Below are 22728 nucleotides of genomic sequence, written 5' to 3' on the forward strand. Positions count from 1 at the left end.
CTTCTCACAGGCGACGACTACGACGACGTGGAAAGATGGAGGCGGTTTGAGTTCCGAGCGGCTGACTGACTGAAAGGTTCGCTCGCGGGCGCGCGCCCGACTGCGTACGTAGCCCGCCCCCTCCCACAAATGTAGAAGAGGCGGGGCCGCGCTTTCTCTCTCCCCCCTCACGCGAGCGAGCCGTGGAGGCGCGCAAGCAAAAGAGTCCCTGAGGAGAATCCCGCGGGGCGCCGGAGGGGAGCGTCAGGTTCCGTTCCCGCACTCCCCCTACCGACCCAGCCCACCCCTTTCTCGGAGCCCGGAGCCCGGTGAGTCGCGGCCGCCTCCTCCTCCCTCAGCTTCATGCAGGGCTTCCCTGCTTAGCATCCCCTCTCTGAGGCCGGGAGGGACGGGAGGACAGCCCTTCGTGTGTCGCAGGGATGAGGGGAGGGCCCCCTTTTTGTAGCCATGACAGTTGGTGGGGAGGTCAGGTGAGTTTGGGGGCACGAGGGGTCGGGGGGGAGGGGAGAGAGGTGGCTTATTTATATAGTTATATGCTGCTATATAGATAGACATTTGCCTCCACAGTGGATCCCAACCTTTTTGGGGGGCTCTACCCCCACCTAAGCATCTCTAAAATCCTGATCCCCACCCCCAGTGCCAAATTTACCTATAAGCTAAAACAAGCTGTAGCTTAGGCCCCCACACTCTTGAGGGCCCCAGAAAAAATTAACGGGGGAAAAAGGTGCTTCTAAAGGAAATTTTGTTATTGCCAAATGTCAATGTGTTTGCATTATTAATAAAATAATAACATTTTATTTATATCCCGCACTCCCCAGCCAAAGCTGGGCTCAGAGCAGCTAACAACAGTAAAATGATACATTCTAAAATCATTTCATTATAAAGTTTGTTATGAATAAAAAATCATTTTAAGTTAGAGCTTAATCATGATTTTACTGTTAATATGCTTCTTCTTAATTATTTTTCACTGTTAATATCCTTCTTAATTGTATTTCAGTTCAACAATTACTTTGATAAAATACATATTTTGTTATGTGCGAATGGCTTTAGATACCCATTAGGTCCATAAATGACCATATAGCATATATTCAACACACAAAACAGTGACAATTTGTTGTTGACAAAGGACAGCTGGACATATAAAGGGCCCCATTACCTTCAGTAGCTTGGGGCCTCATCAAATCTAAGTCCAGCCCTGATGCTCCCTCTGTGACATACAATTCTTATTACCGTATTTTTCGCCCTATAGGACGCACCGTCCCATAAGGCGCACCTAGTTTTTTTGGGGGGGGAAATAAAGAGGGGAAATTATTTTTTCCCCCCAGGCGCGGGGCTGGGGCGGGGGAGGCCCGAGCTTCCCCCAACCCCAGCCCCCAAACAGGCAGCTCTCTGCAAGCCGTGGGAGCCCAGCGCTGGCTCCCGCTGCTTGCGGAGAGGTCCGCGAAGCGTGGAGAGCGAGAGGGGTCGGTGCGCACCGACCCCTCTTGCTCTCCAGGCTTCAGCGAAAGCCTGCATTCGCCCCATAGGACGCACACACATTTCCCCTTCATTTTTGGAGGGGGAAAAGTGCGTCCTATAGGGCGAAAAATGCGGTATTCAAAAAGTGAACTATTCACGTGGAGGAAGCCTAATAAGCCATTAACTGATAATAAGTCATTCTCGAATTGCCCCCCCCCCCCAAATCAAACTGCCCCACATTGGGAAACATGGCTTTCTACAGGAAGTGTTAAAGCTACCAGTAATGTAAATAAGAAGAAGAAATGCACAGTTGAAAATGAGCAATTCAACGTTTAAAGGCTGGAAACATGCCTGCAGCTGCGTGCCTAAAGAAGGCTGTTGTTTTAAGGGATAGCTCGGTCAATAAAGCACGGGGCTCTGTCACTCTGAATCTCAGTGTTATGGGTCGAGCCCTATGTTGGGCAAAATATTCCTGTGCTGAAGGGGGTTGGACTAGATGACACTTGTGGTCCCTCACAACTCTACAACAGGTGTGGATTTAGGGCAGCGTGACTGGTTCCACCGTTGCACTGAGTGCTGAGCCTAGTGGGCGCTGCTATGACATAGTGAATTGAGAGACAGGGGAATGCTGAGTTTTTGACTCTCACAGGACGCTGCTGAAATTTGAAAGACCAAACCCTGTCCCTGTCTACAATTTCTATGGATTGGTGCTGAGGAATCATAGAATTGTAGAGTTGGAAGGGACCACTAGGATCATCTAGTCCAACCCCCCTGCAGTGCGGGAATATTTTGAACCCACCGCCCTGAGATTAAGAGTCTCATGCTCTACCAACTAATCTATCCCAGAACTTCTGATGGCGGTGATGGCTAGGGGATACCCAACTCAAGAAGGGGAACTGGATAAGTTTCCCCTGCACACACAGATATACCTCCTCCCACTTTATATAGTGCACACAGCATGTTTCTCTCACACACTGATAGTCTTATGCAGGCTTACTCAGGAGTGAGGTCCTCCAGTGTTAAGTGAGTCTAGCTCTTGGGTAAATGTGCACCGGCTTGTGTCCTGTGTTAATCTAGAGTAAATTACCCCCTTAGTTTTGTAGGCTTCTCTTGTATGATTCTTTGCTTTAGAAAGAAGAAGTACCTGTTTTTCTAACCACTCTTATTGTAAATATAACAAGGTGGTTAAATAGACTATATCTGTACTACCTGCTATTGAGGCATCCATCTGGGTAGCTAGAGCATTTTTTTTAAAAAAAAAATTATTCCCTTTGTCAGCTTTAACATGTATATGAGCAAGGTGAGTGGTGGGTTAATTAATAGGGAGTGCAGTCAGTTCATTTGCTTTTTTAAAGTATACCTCATTTCTTTCACCGTGAAGGGCAAGCATAAATGGTGTTCTTAGGTGGTTGCCCATCCAGGCACTAGCTAAACTGCAGAGTGCAGACCTAGCAGTTCAAAAGCACACCAGGTGCTCTGTCGGGAAGCTAAACAGCGTTTCTGTGTGCTCTGGCTTCCGTCATGGTGTTCCGTTGCACCTGAAGCAGTTTAGTCATGCTGACCACATGACTCGGACAGCTGGCCACATGCTGGCTCCCTCGGCCTGAAAGTGAGATGAGTGCCGCACTCCATAGTCGCATTTGACTGGACTTAACTGTCCAGACAGAAACCTGTTTTGCTTCAGCAAGGTATCTCCTTCAGGTACCTTCTGACCATACCTTGGGTGTGTCCTTGATTATGCCTGGCAGTAAGTTTTGAACTTGCCAGTACTGAATTTCAAAGATAAATTCCTGTAAGTAAGAGCATATATGCAGGGCATGGTACTGTGATCTAGCATAATTGTAGAAATGTTTATGAGGCAGAGAAAATGGGGCTGATAGCAAACTGCTTTCTTTTGAAAGTTAATGGTATCAATGATAGTTGGTTCATTGCTAAATCTGTAGTCTGAGTAAGGTAGGGAGTGTGGACCTAGGGGTAAACCTTATTGAGGTGTGCTGGTGCCAAATATGATGAAGTTTGCCAGTTTTTCAAATGCTGCTTCCTCATCACAATATGCAGTTAAATGGAAAAGCATCAGTCTGGAGATGGAGGCTGGTATAACAACTCCTAAAATAGAATAACTGCTATTGGGATCATAATCTTGATTTATGGTAATTTCTCTCACGCATCCCACTTGCAGATGAAAATAGACCTTCATGACATTGTGTTCCTTAGACATGGGTGTGCAAAACCTAGTTTCCAATCCTAGATGTAGAAAGGTTTGCTTAACTGCAGTTAACATTGCTACCAGCGTAAAGTTTAACCATGATTAGGTTTAGACCATGTCTAAAAATACTGTAACATTTCAGGTTATTCTATTTTCACCTAGGTGTGTTGATGTGAAGGGCAATGGGTGTAGAAGTGCTAATCACATAACAACACTCCTTAGTATTTCCTTGCCCTGAGTAAGATACATCTCATTCTATGGTCTGCTTGGGTTATGACCTGTGTTCCAGCTATCTTATTTTACAGCTTCTGTTCCAGATAACCTTACAGAGCCATCATACTGATAAGAACAGACCGTTACTTACTGTGACTCTAAAAGTGAATGGATTCAGAGTGGTGTTCTAGAGCACTGTTCATGTTAAAGTTCTGTTGTCTATAGTGTGCTTGATATGACAGAAGAAGAGACTGCAAGACACATTTGCAGCGACGTTTGGTCTTGGAGCTTAGGTTCTTGACCTTGGGCCAGACTTAGTCTCTCAACATCACCTATTTACTAGGACAGTTGTGAGAATGTGTGCAAAATAAAATGCCCCACAAGAGGGGATAAGACACTGGATAAAGTTTATTCGAATGTAAATCACGGCTATAGGGCTTTGCAGCTGCCACACTTGGGCCAGTCCGACCATATGTCTCTGTTCCTGGTACCAGCATATATCCCACTCAGGAAACGGGCTCCTAAAATATTAAAATCTGTTAAAATCTGGCCTGAAGGTGCTATTCACCAGCTGCAGGACTGTTTTGAGAGAACCAATTGGGATATTTTCGATCATTCGGACCTGGAGGAGCACACGGCGGCAGTTCTGTGCTATATCAATCACTGCACAGACACTGTCACAGTAAATAAATCCATCCGGTTTTATCCTAATCAAAAACCCTGGATGAATGGAGAGGTCCAGTGCCTGCTGCGGGAAAGGAACAGGGCTTTCAGGTCGGGCGAGGTGCAGCTTTACAGTGTGGCAAGAGCAAACTTGAAGAGGGGCATTCGACGGGCAAAACTGGATTATAGGCAGAGGATTGAGGATAATTTAAGGAGCAACAACATAAGACAGATGTGGCAGGGGATTCAGCATATTACCAACTACAAACCTAACCTTGGCGCTGTCGACGGCGACCCTTTGCTGGCGGAGGAGCTTAACCTCTTCTTTGCTCGCTTCGAGAAGGAGCCACCTGAGACGCCGGTATTACAGCCACCAGCCCATAGGGGCCCCTCATTCACTGTAGAGGAGCACGAGGTGAGACAAGTATTGAGGATGGTGAATCCGAGGAAGGCGGCTGGACCTGATGGCATCACTGGAAAGGTGTTGAAGGGCTGTGCGGATCAGCTGGCGAGGGTCTTTACTACGATCTTCAACAAGTCCTTACACCAGTCTATTGTCCCACCCTGCCTGAAGTCGTCAACTATTGTCCCTCTGCCTAAAAAATCCACAATCAGTAGTTTGAATGACTACAGACCAGTTGCACTGACTCCAATCATCATGAAGTGTTTTGAGAAACTGGTGCGCCGTCATATTATTTCTTGTCTTCCATCAACTTTTGACAACTACCAGTTTGCATACAGGGCAAATAGATCCACAGAAGACGCTATCACCACCACTCTCCATGCTGCTCTGTCCCATCTGGAGCAGCCGGGGAATTATGTGAGGCTGCTGTTTGTGGATTTTAGCTCTGCTTTTAACACTATCCTCCCCCATAGACTGGTGTCCAAGCTAGAGACGATTGGACTCCCCAACTCCACCTGTCTCTGGGTTTTGGATTTTTTGTCAGAACGTTCTCAGAGGGTTAGAGTAGGGTCACATGTGTCCACAGCCCTTAGCCTTAACACCGGCTCACCACAGGGTTGCGTGTTGAGTCCCCTGCTCTATGCTCTCTATACGTATGACTGTACAGCCATCTACTCCAGCAACAAAATCATCAAGTTTGCTGATGATACTACGGTGGTGGGGCTCATTTCAGGAGGGGATGAGTCCGCCTATCGGGACGAGGTGGAGCGGCTCTGTGTTTGGTGTGGAGAGAACAATCTGGCTCTTAATACGGCTAAGACCAAGGAATTGGTGGTGGATTACAGGAAAAAAAAGGCGGACATTCAGCCCTTGTATATCAACGGGGAACGGGTGGAGAGGGTGGCGGAATTCAGGTTTTTGGGAGTGACTATGGATCAGGGCATGACTTGGAGCGCAAATACCACTGCTCTGGTGAAGAAGGCCCAGCAGAGAATTTATTTCCTCAGACTTTTAAAAAAGAACAATCTGAGTGAGAGACTGCTGGTGTCCTTCTACCGAGGCTCCATAGAGAGCATACTCACATACTGTATTTGTGCTTGGTTCTCCAGTTGTACAGCTAGAGAGAGGAAGGTGCTCCAGAAGGTCATAACCACAGCCCAAAGGATTATTGGTCACCCTCTCCCACCTTTGGAAGAACTGTACGGTTCCCGTTGCCTTAGGAAAGCAAACAACATCCTGCAGGATCCATCTCACCCGGGATACAGTCTGTTTGCACTACTGCCTTCTGGCAGGAGGTATAGAAACATCAAGTCAAGGACAAATAGACTGAAAAACAGTTTCTATCCAAGAGCGGTGGCCTTTTTGAATGCTGTAACTCGATAGTGAGATCTGGGAGTTTTTGGGGGTGGGGGTGGGTGTGGTTGAAAGGTGGTTTGTTTGTTTGGTTGTTGTTGTTGTTTTGCTTTTACTGTTTTTAAGGGATGGCATCCAATTTCGTTGCACTTGTGCAATGTTGCACTAGTGTAATGACAATAAAGAATCTATCTATCTATCTATCTATCTATCTATCTATCTATCTATCTATCTATCTAAAATATTCCACCATATATATTCCCCTGAGTATCCAGGAGGAAGGGCATTTTGTAAACATGGTAAATTATGAGAGAGAAACTATGACCATTCTATACAAAGTTCTTGAATTTCCAGCACCACCACAGTAGAAAAGTTCCAGTTATGGTGATACAGTTGTTACTGGATTTGGGATTTCAGTGCTTTGTAGACAATGAACACATTGTGAGTTGTGTATATGGAATGGTCATTGTACGCAGCCTGTACACTAAGTAAGGAGCATCAAAATTTACCTACTGTTTTAGAACTGGTGTATACTGGGGTGAATGTCCACTGCAAACTGTATTATTTGCCTCAGTCTTTCCTTCCTGGTGGGTGGTTATTTTGAGATTTTGCACTTGTGCTTGTATTTGCTTCTTTCAGAGTGTTTACTACGCCAGTGCTTGTCCCCACAATGTTCCCTCAGAGACTTAAGCAGTGTTAGAAACTCAGATGTGTAAGCTAATCAGCAAATGGCATCTTAAACCTAAGTTACAGTCGCCACAACAGTATGTCTAGGCACCTTTATATTTTTTGCAATGATATTTTAAAATTATCATCATCATCATTATTCATTTTCATTTCTATACTGCTTTATATTTTAAAAATAAAAATAAAATAATCCAGGATTAAAACAAATGAAAGCTTCAAGGAAAATATTTCAGAAGTGACATTTTGCTTTCCCCATATTTGTTCAACTAGTTAATTTATATAGCTGCCCCCATAGTAGAAGAACTCTAGGAAGCCAGTGTGGTGTAGTGGTTAGTGTGTCAGATAGGAACTGGGAGATCAGGGTTCAAATCCCCACTCTTGTCATGAAGCTCACTGGGTGACAGTCAGTCACAGCCTCTTAACCTACCTCACAGGGCCGTTGTAGGGATTAACTGGTGAGGCGGGTGAGCCATGTACCCATTGGAGAAAAAGGTGGGGTATAAATGCAATAAATAAGCTCTTCTGCTTAAAAGCTGATGGGGCCAGCCCAATGGAGATGTCAGGTGTCATCATGGCATCCAGAAATGCCCATGTGGTCGCAATTGGACCCATCCCAGTAGCAAAACACACCTGGACATACGATATCCTGGTAAGGTGGCTGTCTTGCAACTTTCTTTTTCTGAAGAGTAAAATTCTTTCTGTAGAATAAGATCATAAAGAACCATTTTCAGTTTGAGAGTGCTTCGTAATGTTTCTGAGTACTGTAGTCTTTTTTGTGCCTTTTCTAGTTTTGTCGTTTACTAGCAATGTGATTGAGCAGATAGTGATATCTATTTCCAGTTCTTTTCTACATCCAGATTACTTTATTGTACACATTCTCAGCAGGGAAAGGAAACAGTTTAATACATCTTAAATACACCTTTCCTGAACAGTTTGTATAAACTTGCTGAATACTTGTATCCGGTACTAGTTCATAAAATACTCAAAGCATACACTTGCTCATTATGGAGGCATACTGTGTATATGGTGTCCTGTAGCACTATGGTAATATGACTACATAATTCACAATTTCTGTTCAGGCTCCCAGTAACTTGGTAGCTTATATTTCCATTGTCGCTCACGGTGCTCTTAATAGGTTATCTTGCTAGCTCAATTGCAGATAGCAGAACTAACAGTTTATTGCCAAAGGCCAGCTGGTAAAATGTGTATACCACTGTGAAAGGCTTTACAGTTTCTGCATTTTTGTATCCTGAGGTACTGTTCATAGTTTTTTAATTTGGCAGAGAAGATTTGATGGTGTGTATTGCCTTTTCCTCTAGGGCTATATATGCTACGGTGAGCTTGACTCTCTGAGTCCGTGATGGTCTTCTAATTGCTTAACTTGTTCCATTCCTGCAGACTTGCTACTGGAGGAATGACAAACTATTTGACTTTACTATTCCTTTATGCACTTGGGAGCAAAAGTGTTGCATCTGCTTTGTAGTGTTGGCGTAATGGTTTTATTTGCATTTCATTGCTTGACAAATTACATTTTTTAACTTTGGTATTCAGGGCTCAAGAAAAAGGGGTAGTAGATAAAAGATGCACAGAATGAAATCCTCATAAGCAGCAGCAGCATGCACACTCTTAACCCAAAGGTAAAATGTATGTTAAGTCTCAGAATCCCACAAGCTTGGAATGTGCCAGGTTGCTTTTGCCCAGTACAGTGGTACCTCGGGTTACAGATGCTTCAGGTTACAGACACTTCAGGTTACAGACTCCTCTAACCCAGAAATAGTACCTCGGGTTAAGAACTTTGCTTCAGGATGAGAACAGAAATTGTGTGGCAGCGGAAGGCCCCATTAGCTAAAGTGGTACCTCAGGTTAAGAACAGTTTCAGGGTAAGAACGTACCTCCAGAACGAATTAAGTTCTTAACCCAAGGTACCACTGTACTTATTTCCAGAATTTTAGGGCCTGTTCATGTGTGCTTCTCCTTAGGGTAACATCTTCCCTTTCCCCCCTTATTATGAGTCCATGGAAGCCCTGTATTTATCTGAATGTGGGATCTCTCAGTGCCCTTGTTTTTTTCTACCTGTGGTGAGGGTAGCAAGTGTAGGTATACAGTCCTAAAGGCACAATCCTACTTGCTGCAGATAAAATTTGAGGGCGCAAGTAACTGGCAAAGGCTGCCATATATCAGTCTGAGAACCATATCTACCTTCGTTTCCAGGATACTGCACTTGCCTTTAAGCTGCTTTCCAGCCAAATTACGCTGAAAAATTTGTGGATACAACAGTTTGCTTTCCATACTGAAGAGATAACACTCCAAAGGAAAGGAGGTGGACAGTTGTGTTGCTTCTGTGTCCTACTTTCTTCCATATGTTTTATTCAGGAACAGCATGCAATCTTATTTTCTCACCGCCAGAATCTTAACAGTCCTTATAAGCAATTTCTAGTAAGGTAGCTGTCTTCGTTTGTTGCAGCAAAAAGAACAAAGAACCTTGTGGTACTTTAAAGACTAACAAATTTATTATGGCGTGAATCATAGAATTGTAGAGTTGGAAGGTACCCTGAGGATCATCTAGTCCAGGGGTCTGCAACCTTTAAGACAAAAAGAGCCACTTGGACCCGTTTCCGAAGGGGGAAAAAACTGGGAGCCGCAAAACCGGGAAGGTGATGTCGGGACGGTGCGTGACTAACACACGCACCGCCCCCATGCAACGTCACAGCCAGTACAGCGCCCGCCACAGTGGGGAGTGTCAGGGCGCACAATGCGCCTCCTCCCCGCGCCCGGAGCCACGGCAAAGGTGTAAAAGAGCCACATGCGGCTCCGGAGCCGCGGGTTGCAGACCCCTGATCTAGTCCAATCCCCTGCAACGCAGGAATATGCAGCTGTCCCACATGGCGATCAAACCTGCAACCTTGGTGTTATCAGCACCATGCTTTAACTAACTGAGCTATCCGTAGGAGGCCTTGAAACTTCACTGGGCAGCCTAGACTCATCTTGGATCCTGGTTTCTCTACACCAAACCTTGTTGAGAAGATAAAATGTGGGGTGGGGAGGGAGCCCTGTTCATGCCACCTGAAGGTCCATGCAAGAAGGAAGGCAGAGTAATATACATTGGACAGATACTGAGAAATACCTTGCACAATTACAGTTGATAGGACAAAGTAGAATAGCATTTTGGAAGTGGTTGTTCTATGAGCATCTGTTGCCTGATTTCCCTTCAAATCCTTTTTTTTACATGGCAGATGTCATTATTTTTGTGTTCCTTTCTACTGCCAGGCCCCCTGTTGCTCAGTCTGGTTTACAAATAAGTGTATTTTGTAGTATTTCTTCAGCTGTTCTCTATATAACACCACTTAAGTTCTTCAGGTCTGCTTGGTCAGAGATGTATGCCTGGTGAAGACACTGCAGGGTGTTCCTGATATTAGGTGATCGAGTCAAGCTGAATATTATCTAGGGAGATGTACAATACCAGTTCTCAAATGTTCTGTCATACTCTTAAGAGAGCAGTCCTATTTAATACTGGGGAGGAAAGCTGGATCTACACTGATCTAAAAAAATGCTAAGGAAAAAAGGTTATATAGCTCACAATGCAATTTTCCGTTTACTGCTGTACAGCAGTCCCGGTGTCACATTTTAATAACACATTTATAATGTTATACAGTAGAACCTCTACTTACGACCGCGTCTACTTGGGCCTGGTCCAAGTTGTGACCGCGGCAAACCCAGAAGTAAATACTGGGTTTGCCGCGATTCGCGCACACGCAGAAGTGGCTGCCGCCGTCTGCACATGCGCAGAAGCGCGCTGCCACCGAATGCTCCTGCGCACAACGGCTCTTCTACCAGCAACCCGAATTGACTTACGGATGGACCTCCGGAACTGATTACGTCCATAAGTAGAGGTTCCACTGTAACTCACCAATACTGTATAGATTAGTTCTAAGTCTCATTGAACTCAGTGGGACTTTCTGTTGAACAGTCATATATAGGATTGCCCTGTAAGGGCAAGAAGCAGAACCTAGCATTGAGTTATGTGTTAAAGAGTAGGCTTTATTGTTAGTGACCTGGAGCCAATTTAGCCCCATAACTCCAGTGGTGTCTTGAGTGCACCCCTTAGTTTTCTCCCATTCCCCACCATGGGGAGAGGCAGACATAGTACTACATTTGGGAGTGGGGGCACTGTTGCATGAGGGTCATAATTCAGTGCTGGAGCATGGGCTTTGTATGCAGAGGTCCCTTGCTTCAGTCCCATCTCCAGTGGAAAATATTTCAGCAGGGCCAGGAATGACCTGTGCACGAGTCTTAGGAGAGACTCTACCAGTCAGAATAGATAGAACAAACTTAAATGGAGCATGCAAGGCAACTTCATAGGAAGGTGAAAGCTGCCTGCATCCTGAAAATGGATGGCCTGATCCTGTGTGATGGGTATACCACAGGTACATGTGCCCCTCTTCCCAGAAGATCTTGTAATGTAGAAACCCTCCCTCCTTGTGTATCTGTCTCATCATGATGATCAGTATTTTGCTGTCAAGTCATAAACATGTCAAAAGCAAAAGGATCCAGATAACTGGGATATTGTATGCCTGTGTGCATGTGCCAAAGTATTTAATAGGTATTCTGGAAAAGTAGTAGCAGCCACAGGGCATGTCATGGTGGATTTGCTCAAGTTTGACTTTAATGATTTTTGACTATGGATTTGGAAGTTTACCATTTGTTGTAACTTGTTTTCCTAGCTTATGCCCTGACAGTGAGCAGAAAGCAAATAGGATGGGCAGCTTTCTAACTTGTATAACTGAAAGTCAAAGTGATATTGTTAAGAGTTTTACATGACAATGATTCCTTTCTACTCATGACTTTCCCCTGCTGTGTCATAATGATTAACTTTTAGGATAGCTCATAAAGCAGTGCAGAAACCTGAATTTAAAGATGTATATGTAGGTGAATTCCTAAGAGATAGGAAAACAGGATAGTTGTTCAGTCAATGGAGATGCATAAAATGAAGGCATCTGGCTTGAACATTTTTGCTATTCTAGTGCGGCATCAAAATAATGAATATCCAAGTAGACCTTACATAGAAACTATGTATTTTCATTGAACAAACAAACAAACAAACAAACAAAAACAACAGCAAAGGCACCACCCTGGATTAAAATTTCAGATAAAATGTATTCTAACATCATGCCATAGTATTCTGTGACAACTGCTACACTTTGCAAACTTGCAAAAATGTGGTACTGGTTCATGGTAATTTAAAATAGGTAGTGATGCATATGGCAGGGTGAACTTAAATGAATTGATAGGGAATTGAAATTACTGTAAATATACTTTGTAATGTAGAAGTGGATGGGCAGCCACCATACCCAAGCAACATTGTCTTTGCAGATTACTTGTATTATAACTGTAAGCATTTGTGGCAGACTTTAGGCAATCATTTGGTTGTGGAATAATTAGCTTAGAGTTGCCGTTAGTGTTGGAAATGTCCCTTGCAACTCCGCTTATGCTGTAGGCTGCTGTACCTGCATAAGAAGGGTAGATAAAGAGGGACCTCCAAGTTTCCTACACTATCCTGGTGCTGACTTGTTGACCCACTGAACTTCCTTCAGTGTTAGACTGATTCTCTTAGGGTTGCTGAGCTGACCTCCCTCCCTTCCCTCCTTCCTCCATGCTTCTCTGCAGAACAGACATACTTGAAATGTATACTTGAAAAAGCAAGCATGGCTTTTTGCATATGCTAGATAGGAAAGATCCTAGTTCTATCAAACATGTATTTTCTGTAATAAATGTAGTTTTCTTATTTTCCAAACTCTAGAGTCTCAGTGGTATTGCATCCAGAAAGTGTGCTGCTCCAATAGGAAATCAGTGTTAAGTTCAACTTCTGCCAAGCATTTAAACCCCAAGTGCCATCAATCGTAGCCACTCAGCAGCCAGTATAGCAGTTTTTGGATGTAATGTTTGTACAGACTTAACAATTCTTGAAGTGTTGATTCAAGAAAAAATATAAAAAGAAGAAAATTCCTGGATGCCAAGATCCAGGTTATGGGCAAGTACTATTTGTTGAGAGAACTCCAGCAGAGATTTAAAATCACAAAATAAGCAGCAAGTTAAAGTGTGGAAATATAGGCTGTAAAACCTTCTAAGTGAGTTTCACAATTTCTCCCTTTAAAAGTTCCTTCCAGACTTTCCCTCTTCCCCCAGCAAAGGAAAAGACCACATGTTGGATAGGGTTACTTACAAACCCTGAGGATCATCTAGTCCAACCCCTGCAGTGCAGGAATGGCCATCCAGTCTTTGCTAAAAAACCTCCAAGGAAGGAGAGTCCACCACTGTCTGAAGAAGTCCGTTCCACTGTCAAATAGCTCTTGCCTTCTGAAAGTTATTCCTGATGGAATCTCCTTTCTTGTAACTTGAAGCTTCCCAAGCAGGAGAAAACAAGCTTGCTTGCTTCCTCTTCCATGGGACAGTCCTTTAGATATTTGAAGATATTTATTTTCTAGGCTAAACATACCCAGCTCCTTCAACCATTCATTATAAGGCTTAGTTTCCAAACCCTAGATCATCTTGGCTGCCCTCCTCTGCACATGTTCCAGTTTGTCAATATCCTTCTTAAGTTGTGGTGTACAGAACCGGAAACAGTATTCTAGGTGTGCCAAGGCAGACTAGAGTGGTACTATGACTTCATTGACCTGAACACTTTGATGCAGCCTAGAATAGCGTTAGCTTTTTTTTTTTTTTTGGCTGCTGCACCACTCTATGGACTCATGTTAAGCTTGTTAAGCTAGATTCTTTTCACATGTACTGTTGGCAAGCCAGTAGTCAGATTCACGTGTCTTTCCATATATCAGTCACAAAAGTTGCACAGGCGGTAAAACGTAGCTTAGTTCCAGAGTGGTGAAAGTTCCTAAACTATTGCTATAGGGATGTGAGAGAGGCTTGTAAAAGCCATGTGGCTGGAGCACTGAGCTTAGACCTCCTCACACATTGAGTTCACAGGTAGACTGGGAGGGAATAAAGGCTTGATTACCTATTTCTAGAGCTGGACAATATATTGGTAAATTGTCAGAAACTTGTGTGGTGTTCAGATCGTGAGATCGGTTTCAGACATTTTGAGCTGGCAATACATTGCTCCAGCTGAAATTGCCTGCAGAGACTTCCTGCCCCCTAGCTGAACAGTTTAACGAAGACTCTATGGCCCTCTGGCTCACAGTTAAAAACAATTTTTTGGTTTTTTTGAAAGGCGATTAAAATCAAGAATTGCTGAAAAGAAATAAAGCACACATAACTTCTATTTGTCTGGATGGGTTTGTTAGAACAAAAATATTTTAAGGATGTGCTAAAAAGAGTAGAGTGAAGGTGCTTGCCTGGTGTTAGTAGCCAAGGAGTACCAAAGTGTAAGTCCAAGCTGTTAAGGGCTTTATATAATAAATGTAACAATTTGACCTTCTGGGTTCACATTCTGGGAAAATAAAGATGGTCGGCAACTGCTGGTAAGTACAGTTGTACCTTGGATCCTGAACGCCTTGTGAGTCGAACGTTTTGGCTCCCGAATGCTGCAAACTCGGATGTGAGTGCGAACGTTCTTTGGAAGCTGAACGTCCGACACAACTTCCGCAGCTTCTGAACGTTTTGGAAGCCGAACGGACTTCCGGAACGGATTCCGTTCGACTTGCGAGGTACCACTGTACTTTATTTTGAAGCAAGCCTTGCCAGGATTAAAAAACAGAACAAAAACGCAGCAGCGGCACAATTGTCTGGGGATATTCTGGCACCAATGGGAACAGCTTAAGGGACTGCAACTTTAGACAGTGAAATATAAGTAGTGAAATATAAGTAAGTAGAGGGGAATATGGGGGAGGGAATTAACTATTGCCATTAATAACTTTCAGATCTTCTAGTGTGCCTTCTTACCACTGAGAGAAAGTTCTTTGACACCTGCATAACAGTGGCTTGATGGTGATGTTTGCATTAGTTATTAAATTGCCATGAAACAGGATGCATTAGTGAGTAAGAAAGGGTTACTAATTAACTTCCTAGTAACTTACTGGATGAGGTGTGTTCCATGAGGACTGATTCTCTATGTGTAAATATGCCATATGAGTGAGCAAAATAGGAAATCTTGTCACTGCTGCTTGAATAACTTTGTATTTTCTATATCTTTCATTTTGTAGCGGCTGTTGTGCCCTATTCTAAAGGGAACATGAGATTTGCTCAGCAAGACAATCAGAAATTCTAAAGGTAAGTAGGTCTTTTGGCACACAGACACTTTCATGTTATTCAAATGCTACGGAACTCCTGCAACATTGATGGTGAAAAGGCAGCATATTGATTTCTGTCAACATAATGCTAAGTACATTTGGCATGTTCCATTTCTGAACATAATGTGGTCCTCTTGCATCTTTGTTTCATTCAATAAGAGTGAAGTCCTATGCATGTCTTCTTAGAAATGTGTCCCACTAAGTTTAATAGGACTTACTTTCAAGTAATAGGATTGTGTACGCTTGCAGCTGGAGACAAGGATTCAAAGTTCAGCATGTTCAAGTGGGCTTTAGGATTGTGCTTCTTGGTAGCAGCCCTTGCACTGCAAACCTCTTTTGAAATGGAGAAGGCCTTCCATTAAAAGTTTCCTATATGAGTTCATTTTTTTTGTTTTGGACATCATTAAAAAAATTCAGCAAAACTATTTTATTTTCTATAGCACTATCTCCGTACAATATCAGTTTACTGTATTACGATTCCTGAACACTTGCATTTTCTGATCATTCATTTCACAAATCAGTAACTTTTGGTCTGGTTTAATTCTCCAGTTTTGGGGGTGGGGTGGCATGAAATTAGTATTTTATTTCTTGCTCAGATTATTTTGTGTATTCTTTGCAAAAAAAGAAGTGTGCTATTAGTGCATTTTAATCCCCCCACAATCTCTTCGTAGGTTTTCCTTCAGTGACATGAAATCTTAAAGTGCAGACCAAATAATAAAAAATGGGAGCAAGTAGCAGCAGCGTCAATGAGCTTCCAGAAAATGAATACTTAAAAAAATTGTCAGGACGAGAGAGAATCTCTGAGAATGACCCATTCTGGAATCAACTGCTCTCTTTTAGCTTTAATACCCCAACAAACAGGTAAGGTGTTTAGTAAATGTGTAAAAGATTTAAAGTAGTCTGAAGCTCTTGGGTGGTTGTGACTTTCATTTGCTTGTATTTTGCAGCTAGTGTTTCTAGCCCTCTGCCTGCAGATGGTGCCTCTTTATTTAAAAAGCTCTTCAGCCCAGATACAGTATGCAGCCACTGTGCTTTATGCTCACCCTCATTCCTTATCTGCTGTAGCAAGCAGGACTCCGATTTTGCCTTTCAGCAGGTGAAAAAAGGGATTGGGTGAAGGGAGTGATAGAATAGTGGAAGGAGGGGAGACACAAGTGCCGCCTTTCAGTGATTTAGCAGCCCTACCTAGTGACAGTAATAGCCATTCTTTCTGTTATTTGTGGATTAAGGTACTTCCAGGTGTCACAAAGGGAGTTGAGGTAAGTTTACATGCTTGTCATGAACTCATTCACTAATTTGTGGATGTCTTCTTAGATGCTCAGATGAGAAAGCATATTCCTGTTCTTTACAATAACTATTGGTGTAAATATAGAGGATCTAAAGAGCTTAAAGTGTATTTATTTAGTTGTTGAAGTCTTTCTATGAATTCAGCCATATTACTGTATTATTTGTGTATGCCAAGTTCATTTTCAACTGAGAGTTACTTGAGTGTCGTGATTTTGGATTCCCAAGTGGTGTTTTTTAATCAAAACCATTATTCATTTGCGTCTGAGAATTGATTAAAAATGCACTATGTTGTGCTTAGCACTAGATGGCGCTGCTGTATGAGAGGAAAGCAATTGAGAGAGCATGCAATTACTGTAGCTTAATGGACACTTCAGATGTAAAGTGTTTTTTTACATAAATAGAATTTCCAGGCAGAAAATGGATGCAAATCACATAGACATTATCAAGTGTGTGATGATCTCTCACCTGTCTTGTTTTACTATTTGTTCTTACATGAAGAAGCTGTGTTTGGGTGCAGCTTCCCAGCACACAAAAATAGATATCCACGCACACTCTCCTCTCCTCTTCCTTTCACACACTCTGATTTTCCTTTAACAGATATGACCATAGTTTCCTGTGACTTCTGAATTGACAAACCATGGTTTGCATAAACATTTGTTTGCCTGCAAGCCAGTTCAGACTGGTTTGCAGGCAAGCTATAGTTTACCACAAAATACCCTGTGTATCAGTGTGTGCACAAGCCCAACTCTCCTAGCAGTAAATCATGGTTGAACCAGCCAGATTTTTTTTTAATGTCTGCATTAATACATTCTGCTCTTCTGCATCTGTTTACCAGTGAAATAACTTAGCCTACAAAACTTGAGTGCTTTGCTCACTTAAGTTAAAAATAAGGTTGAACTCTTACTCATTTCACAATAGTAATGCATGATTTGCTTTACAAACTCCTTCCCCCCATCAGTTCTGATAAATACCACAATTAATCTTGCATTTTACTGAACAAACACCACTGCTCTGTTCGCCAACTCTTACGGCTGCTTGGCACATAATGTTTCTTCTGTGCAAGTATAAGTAAAAGGCTCCATGCAGATCTGTGTTCATTGCTGCCACTTGTCCCTTCTTAACATGTGCACATGTGTGCTGTCTTCATGACCAAACACATAGTTTATTTCTCCCACTAACTGTACCAATGTGAGCCCATATAGGGAAAATGATGTGTAGAGACATGGAGTTAACTTTCAAGCAAGTATGTTCAGGATTGCAGCCTTATTTTAATTCCCAGTTTGATTCAGTTACCATTTGTGTGTGCTAAGTGCCTTTCCTTCATTCAGCTACTTGCTTGTTGGGGTGCTTGCCCCTCTCCTCTCTAGCACCTATACTTCTGTGGTCTGGTACAGGCAGCAGCCATTTTCGGTGTGCCCAATTGACATGTGATCGCCGATGCTTGGGTCCTTTTGGGAGAAGACAAAATGGGCCATGGGAGCCAGGAATGGAACCCCTGCATGAAATGGTCACCTCCTGTATTTGTATCTTGGGCAGTTAAGGCTACTCCTATGGGCAAGGAAGTAATAATACCCTTCCGCATGTATATTTCAATGAGCCTTCAACCTGCTTTTATCAAAATAACATACTGTTTCAAACATGTGAGCACATTTTTCTATTTGTACTCTTTCAAAATGCGTTTTGGACTGTGTTCCCACTCTGTTTGGTCATGGCTAATTTTTACCTGCTGTTCCCTCACCCATCTGCTAGGTTGGCCTAATACGTAGCCTATTTTTTCTAAAAAATAATGGAGCTGTATCTGTGGGTGTATATGCACTTGTTCAGATACCCTGACAGGAAGCATGAAGAAAAACTGAAATGAATGTTCAGGGACTCAGCTATGCAGCTGCAGATAAAACGTTTTGAATGTGTTGTAAATTGCAATATACAGTTGTGACGCTAGATGGCAACTGTGAGCTATAGCAAAACGATTTTAACAAAAAGCATTTTCATAACGTTTTTAACATGTGTGTAGATTCCACTCAAGTCACCGTTTGTAGTGTTCCTTTTTGTTATTGTTAACATGTCAGTTATGATATTGTGTGTAATTGTTAAACAGGTGTGGTTTTAAAACTATTTTAGTGGCCTTATCTAGATTGGTATGTGTGGAGAGGAAACTGGTACAGTGGTGCCTTGCAAGACGAAAATAATTCGTTCCGCGAGTCTTTTCATCTTGCGATGTTTTTCGTCTTGCGAAGCACGGTCCGTTGCAACTGCGCCTCTTCAAGCGGCTTTAAGAAAAAAGCACAAGACGTTTTTGTCTTGCGAAGCAAGCCCATAGGGAAATTCGTCTAGCGAAGCAACGCAAAACTGAAAAACCCTTTCGTCTAGCGAGTTTTTCGTCTTGCGAGGCATTCGTCTTGCGGGGCACCACTGTATGTTCAATGCGGTATGTCTATATAAGGTATCATTTGAAAGCTTTTCACAATCTTCCCTCCATAAAGCAATACTTTGTGTGAGTGGTCCTGTACAAGCTGAGTTGTACATCTCTCTTCCCTGATCCATGGTTAATTGCCCTTGGTCTATGGGAGCTAGGTGTAATTCACAATCAGTACAAGTGTGTGACTAATGAACAAAAATGTTCATATGCACTTCCTTTATGTGGCTTTGATTGATAATCTGTGGTCCTGCAGATGTTGTTGGAACATACCTCCCATTGCCCCTGAATATTGGGTATGCTGGCTGGAGTAACGAGTGTTGAAATGCGACAATATTTGGTGGGCCACAGGTTTCCTATTCCTTCCTTAATCCTTCCTATCCTCACCAGTTGCCCTGCCTTTCCCTACTGAATGCTGTTTTGTCCGGTTTGGCCGTCCTTTAATAAGTTGGAAACCATCTCCTTCTATTGTCTTTTTCACTTCTCCATCTCCCACTGTGAAAAAAAAGAAAACAAATCTTCCCTATCCATAACTAGTCAGTCATTCTGTGCTCTAATCACAGGTAAGCACTTCCTTCATAAGTAACTTGTCTATTTCTTATTGTTTGTTCAAGGGAACATTGATCCTAGCATCCTTGCCATTTGTCTTGGAGAAACCCAAGTGTGCAGAAACAGCAGTGATGCTAGTAATATTCACTATTGAGTCCTGTAGTATAGATGGAAATGGTTCTGGTTCCTTAGCTTTGTAGCAATAGGAATCTTGGTCACTGTCGGTGCAGGCTTTACCTTGACATACCTAGCAGGTGTAAACTTGTTGAAACCTTTGCTCCAGAGTCCTTCACTTCAACCTGGAGAATGTGGTTTAAACCTGCAAGGCAGGGTGAATTTTCTATGTCAAGCTTGTAAATGTTTCTTGACTTAATTTAACATCACTTTGACTGTGTAGTCACTTATTATTGCCAGTGTTGTGAAACAATTAAAATTAAGTAGCTGTGTGAGATAATTATCAAGGATTGTGCAAAGTTTTCCCAAGAGTAGCATTGAAAGCCCATCAGTTAAAACTAAGATTACTGTTGATAAGTATCATTCTTTTTTTAAAAAAATGTAGGGAATATATGCATCATTTATGGAAAATGTCTTTTTCTCCCATCATCTTTGGTGAACAATGGTTAGCACATTGCAAATGAGTACTGAGTACTAGCTGTTCCTTGAAGAATTAATTCAGGGTATTTCTGCTGGTTGTGCCATTATGTGAGTGTTGCTTCCTGACTTCATACTGATGCCTGTAACATTCATTGTTCACTTCTAAGTTTGAGTATTTGATCTTACACGTAACACCAACATATCTTTAATATTCTGTGAAACACAATGCTTTTCAGTGCAGCCAGTTCTCATATTCAGTTGCCAATCATAGAATAGAATCATAGAATCATAGAGTTGGAATAGACCACAAGGGCCATCGAGTCCAACCCCCTGCCAAGCAGGAAACACCATCAGAGCACTCCTGACATATGGTTGTCAAGCCTCTGCTTAAAGACCTCCAAAGAAGGAGACTCCACCACACTCCCTGGCAGCAAATTCCACTGTCGAACAGCTCTTACTGTCAGGAAGTTCTTCCTAATGTTTAGGTGGGATCTTCTTTCTTGTAGTTTGGATCCATTGCTCCGTGTCCGCTTCTCTGGAGCAGCAGAAAACAACCTTTCTCCCTCCTCTATATGACATCCTTTTATATATTTGAACATGGCTATCATATCACCCCTTAACCTCCTCTTCTCCAGGCTAAACATGCCCAGCTCCCTTAGCTGTTCCTCATAAGGCATCGTTTCCAGGCCTTTGACCATTTTGGTTGCCCTCCTCTGGACACGTTCCAGTTTGTCAGTGTCCTTCTTGAACTGTGGTGCCCAGAACTGGACACAATCATCTAAGTATAAATATGTATTTGCATGTCTGAGCCAACCTTGAGGCAAATCAAGTCTTCCTTTGATATGCTAACTGTCCTCCATCCCATGGCAGGCAGGATTTTTTCAACCTCACAAGCTATTTTTCAGACACCTATTTTTCTTCTTGGATCCTTGGTTTGTAACTAATTTTTACAGGGACCATATTTTATTCTGAGCAAGTGTTTGAAGAACCAGTAACATTGGCTGCTTCCACATCAGCCCAAAATGAGGCAAAGAGCTCCTTAACCCTGTCCAGAGTGTGAGCAGCAAGAGATGCTTGGGGTGAACAGGTTAAAATTGTCCTCACCAGACACCAATAGAATCTTAATGAATTCCTGAAAGCTCGGGTGGGATGGGGGTTCTATTAGGTAGAGCAAGTGACCCTGTTGAAGCCCTTGGTATATCGGGTAAGTAAGGCCAAAGAAACAGGCTGGATGGCTGCTTTAGTGCAGGTGAAAGATGTGCTGTGAAGCTGACTAAGCACATCTGACAACATAACTCTGCCTACTGTGTTATGGTGAGGGCAGTGAAAAAGACCCACTTCTTTGCCTCTATTGCATCCTCAAGTGGCTGTCCAGTGGAGCTTTTCAAATTGTCCGACGCCTGTTAACATCTACCCAGGACATGGAGTTTTAGACCCTCCATAGCAGGGGTCAGCAACCTTTTTCAGCCCTCGGGCCAGACTATATGGGGGGGGGGGAAATGAACGAATTTCTATGCCCCACAAATAACCCAGAGATGCATTTCAAATAAAAGCACACATTCTACTCATGTAAAAACACCAGCCAGGCCCCACAAATAAGCCAAATATAAAGGACACATTCTGCTCATGTAAAAACACGCTGATTCATGGACCGTCCATGGGCCGGATTTAGAAGGCAATTGGGTCTTATCCCGCCCCCGGGCCTTGGGTTGCTTACCCCTGCTCCATAGCAATTTTGACACAACATCCACATTCACTGCAGTCTGCAGTGAGGGGGCCAGTGCAAAAAACTGCTGCAGCATCTTGGGATCAGTTCACGGTGCTGGTTTTGGTGTACAGCTTGGGACCAGGATACCTGAAAGGAGTGTTCGAAACTCAGATATATAAACTAGGCACCACATGCAGCCTTCAGCCTAGGTTACAGTCAAAGGAATGTTACCTGCAAGATAGTCTTACCCCTTATATACCCAACTGATCACTGCACTTTGTAGGTGCAGGCTTTTGGAATTCCCTCCTGTGAAATTTTAAACAGATATTCTCTCTGTTCTCTTTTCAGCACCTACCATGACCAAGCATTTTAAGTGGATAACTTTCCCATTCTGCCAACTGTATTGGGATTGCTTTTAGATATTTCAGTTGTAGATGTTTCAGTTGTTTTCTTGTTTGTGTGGTTGCTTGTGTGATAGTATAATAGACATTTCAGTTGGCCACTGCCACTTGTCTTTGTCTTAGCTTGTGCATAAGGGGAGGGCTGTGCTTAAGGCTCTGCAGATTAAAGTGATTGAAAGAGACATAACCCATGTTCCATCTTGAGAGAAAGTGCCTGAGGTGTATATTGGTGTGTGTGTGTGGTCCTTTGGAGAAGGAGGGCCTGCTTGGCTGGATTTCGTTTTTAAAATTCCAGTTGCCTGTCCTTATTGTACATGCATGTGAGATAATCTAACATTTTATTAACACATTGCATTTTAAACCCCAAATCAATGTTGTTTAAGTCTAGTTTAACAGAATCTACTGTATCTTTAAGTTCAAATTATTGAACAGCTATCAGTCTCCTAAGTGAACTTTTACTGCCTGTTAAATAGCAGGTCCTCGCCCAGGTTAGTTATTCAGAATCGGAAAGCAGTTTGAAGTCTAACAGTGCCACTCTGTGGGCTAATGA

General features: G+C 42.9%; 1 protein-coding gene across 6 annotated transcripts in view; it reads left to right on the top strand.

Annotated features, from left to right (window-relative positions):
* The window catches only part of DYM (dymeclin), a 169420-nt gene continuing 146692 nt past the window's right edge, over nt 1-22728 (top strand). The window contains exons 1-3 of one of the 6 annotated variants that reach the window (XM_081212836.1): nt 1-308; nt 15137-15203; nt 15895-16084. In XM_081212836.1, the coding sequence (XP_081068962.1) occupies nt 15945-16084 (140 nt within the window). In that variant the 5' untranslated portion in view covers nt 1-308; nt 15137-15203; nt 15895-15944. Of the gene's footprint in view, nt 309-338; nt 471-3232; nt 3251-15136; nt 15204-15894; nt 16085-22728 lie in introns of those variants that run through there. The other 5 variants (XM_081212841.1, XM_081212837.1, XM_081212838.1 and 2 more) reach the window with 5 other exon arrangements.

This window comes from Podarcis bocagei (assembly GCF_964188305.1).
Source record: "Podarcis bocagei genome assembly, chromosome: 11".
NCBI lineage: Eukaryota > Metazoa > Chordata > Lepidosauria > Squamata > Lacertidae > Podarcis > Podarcis bocagei.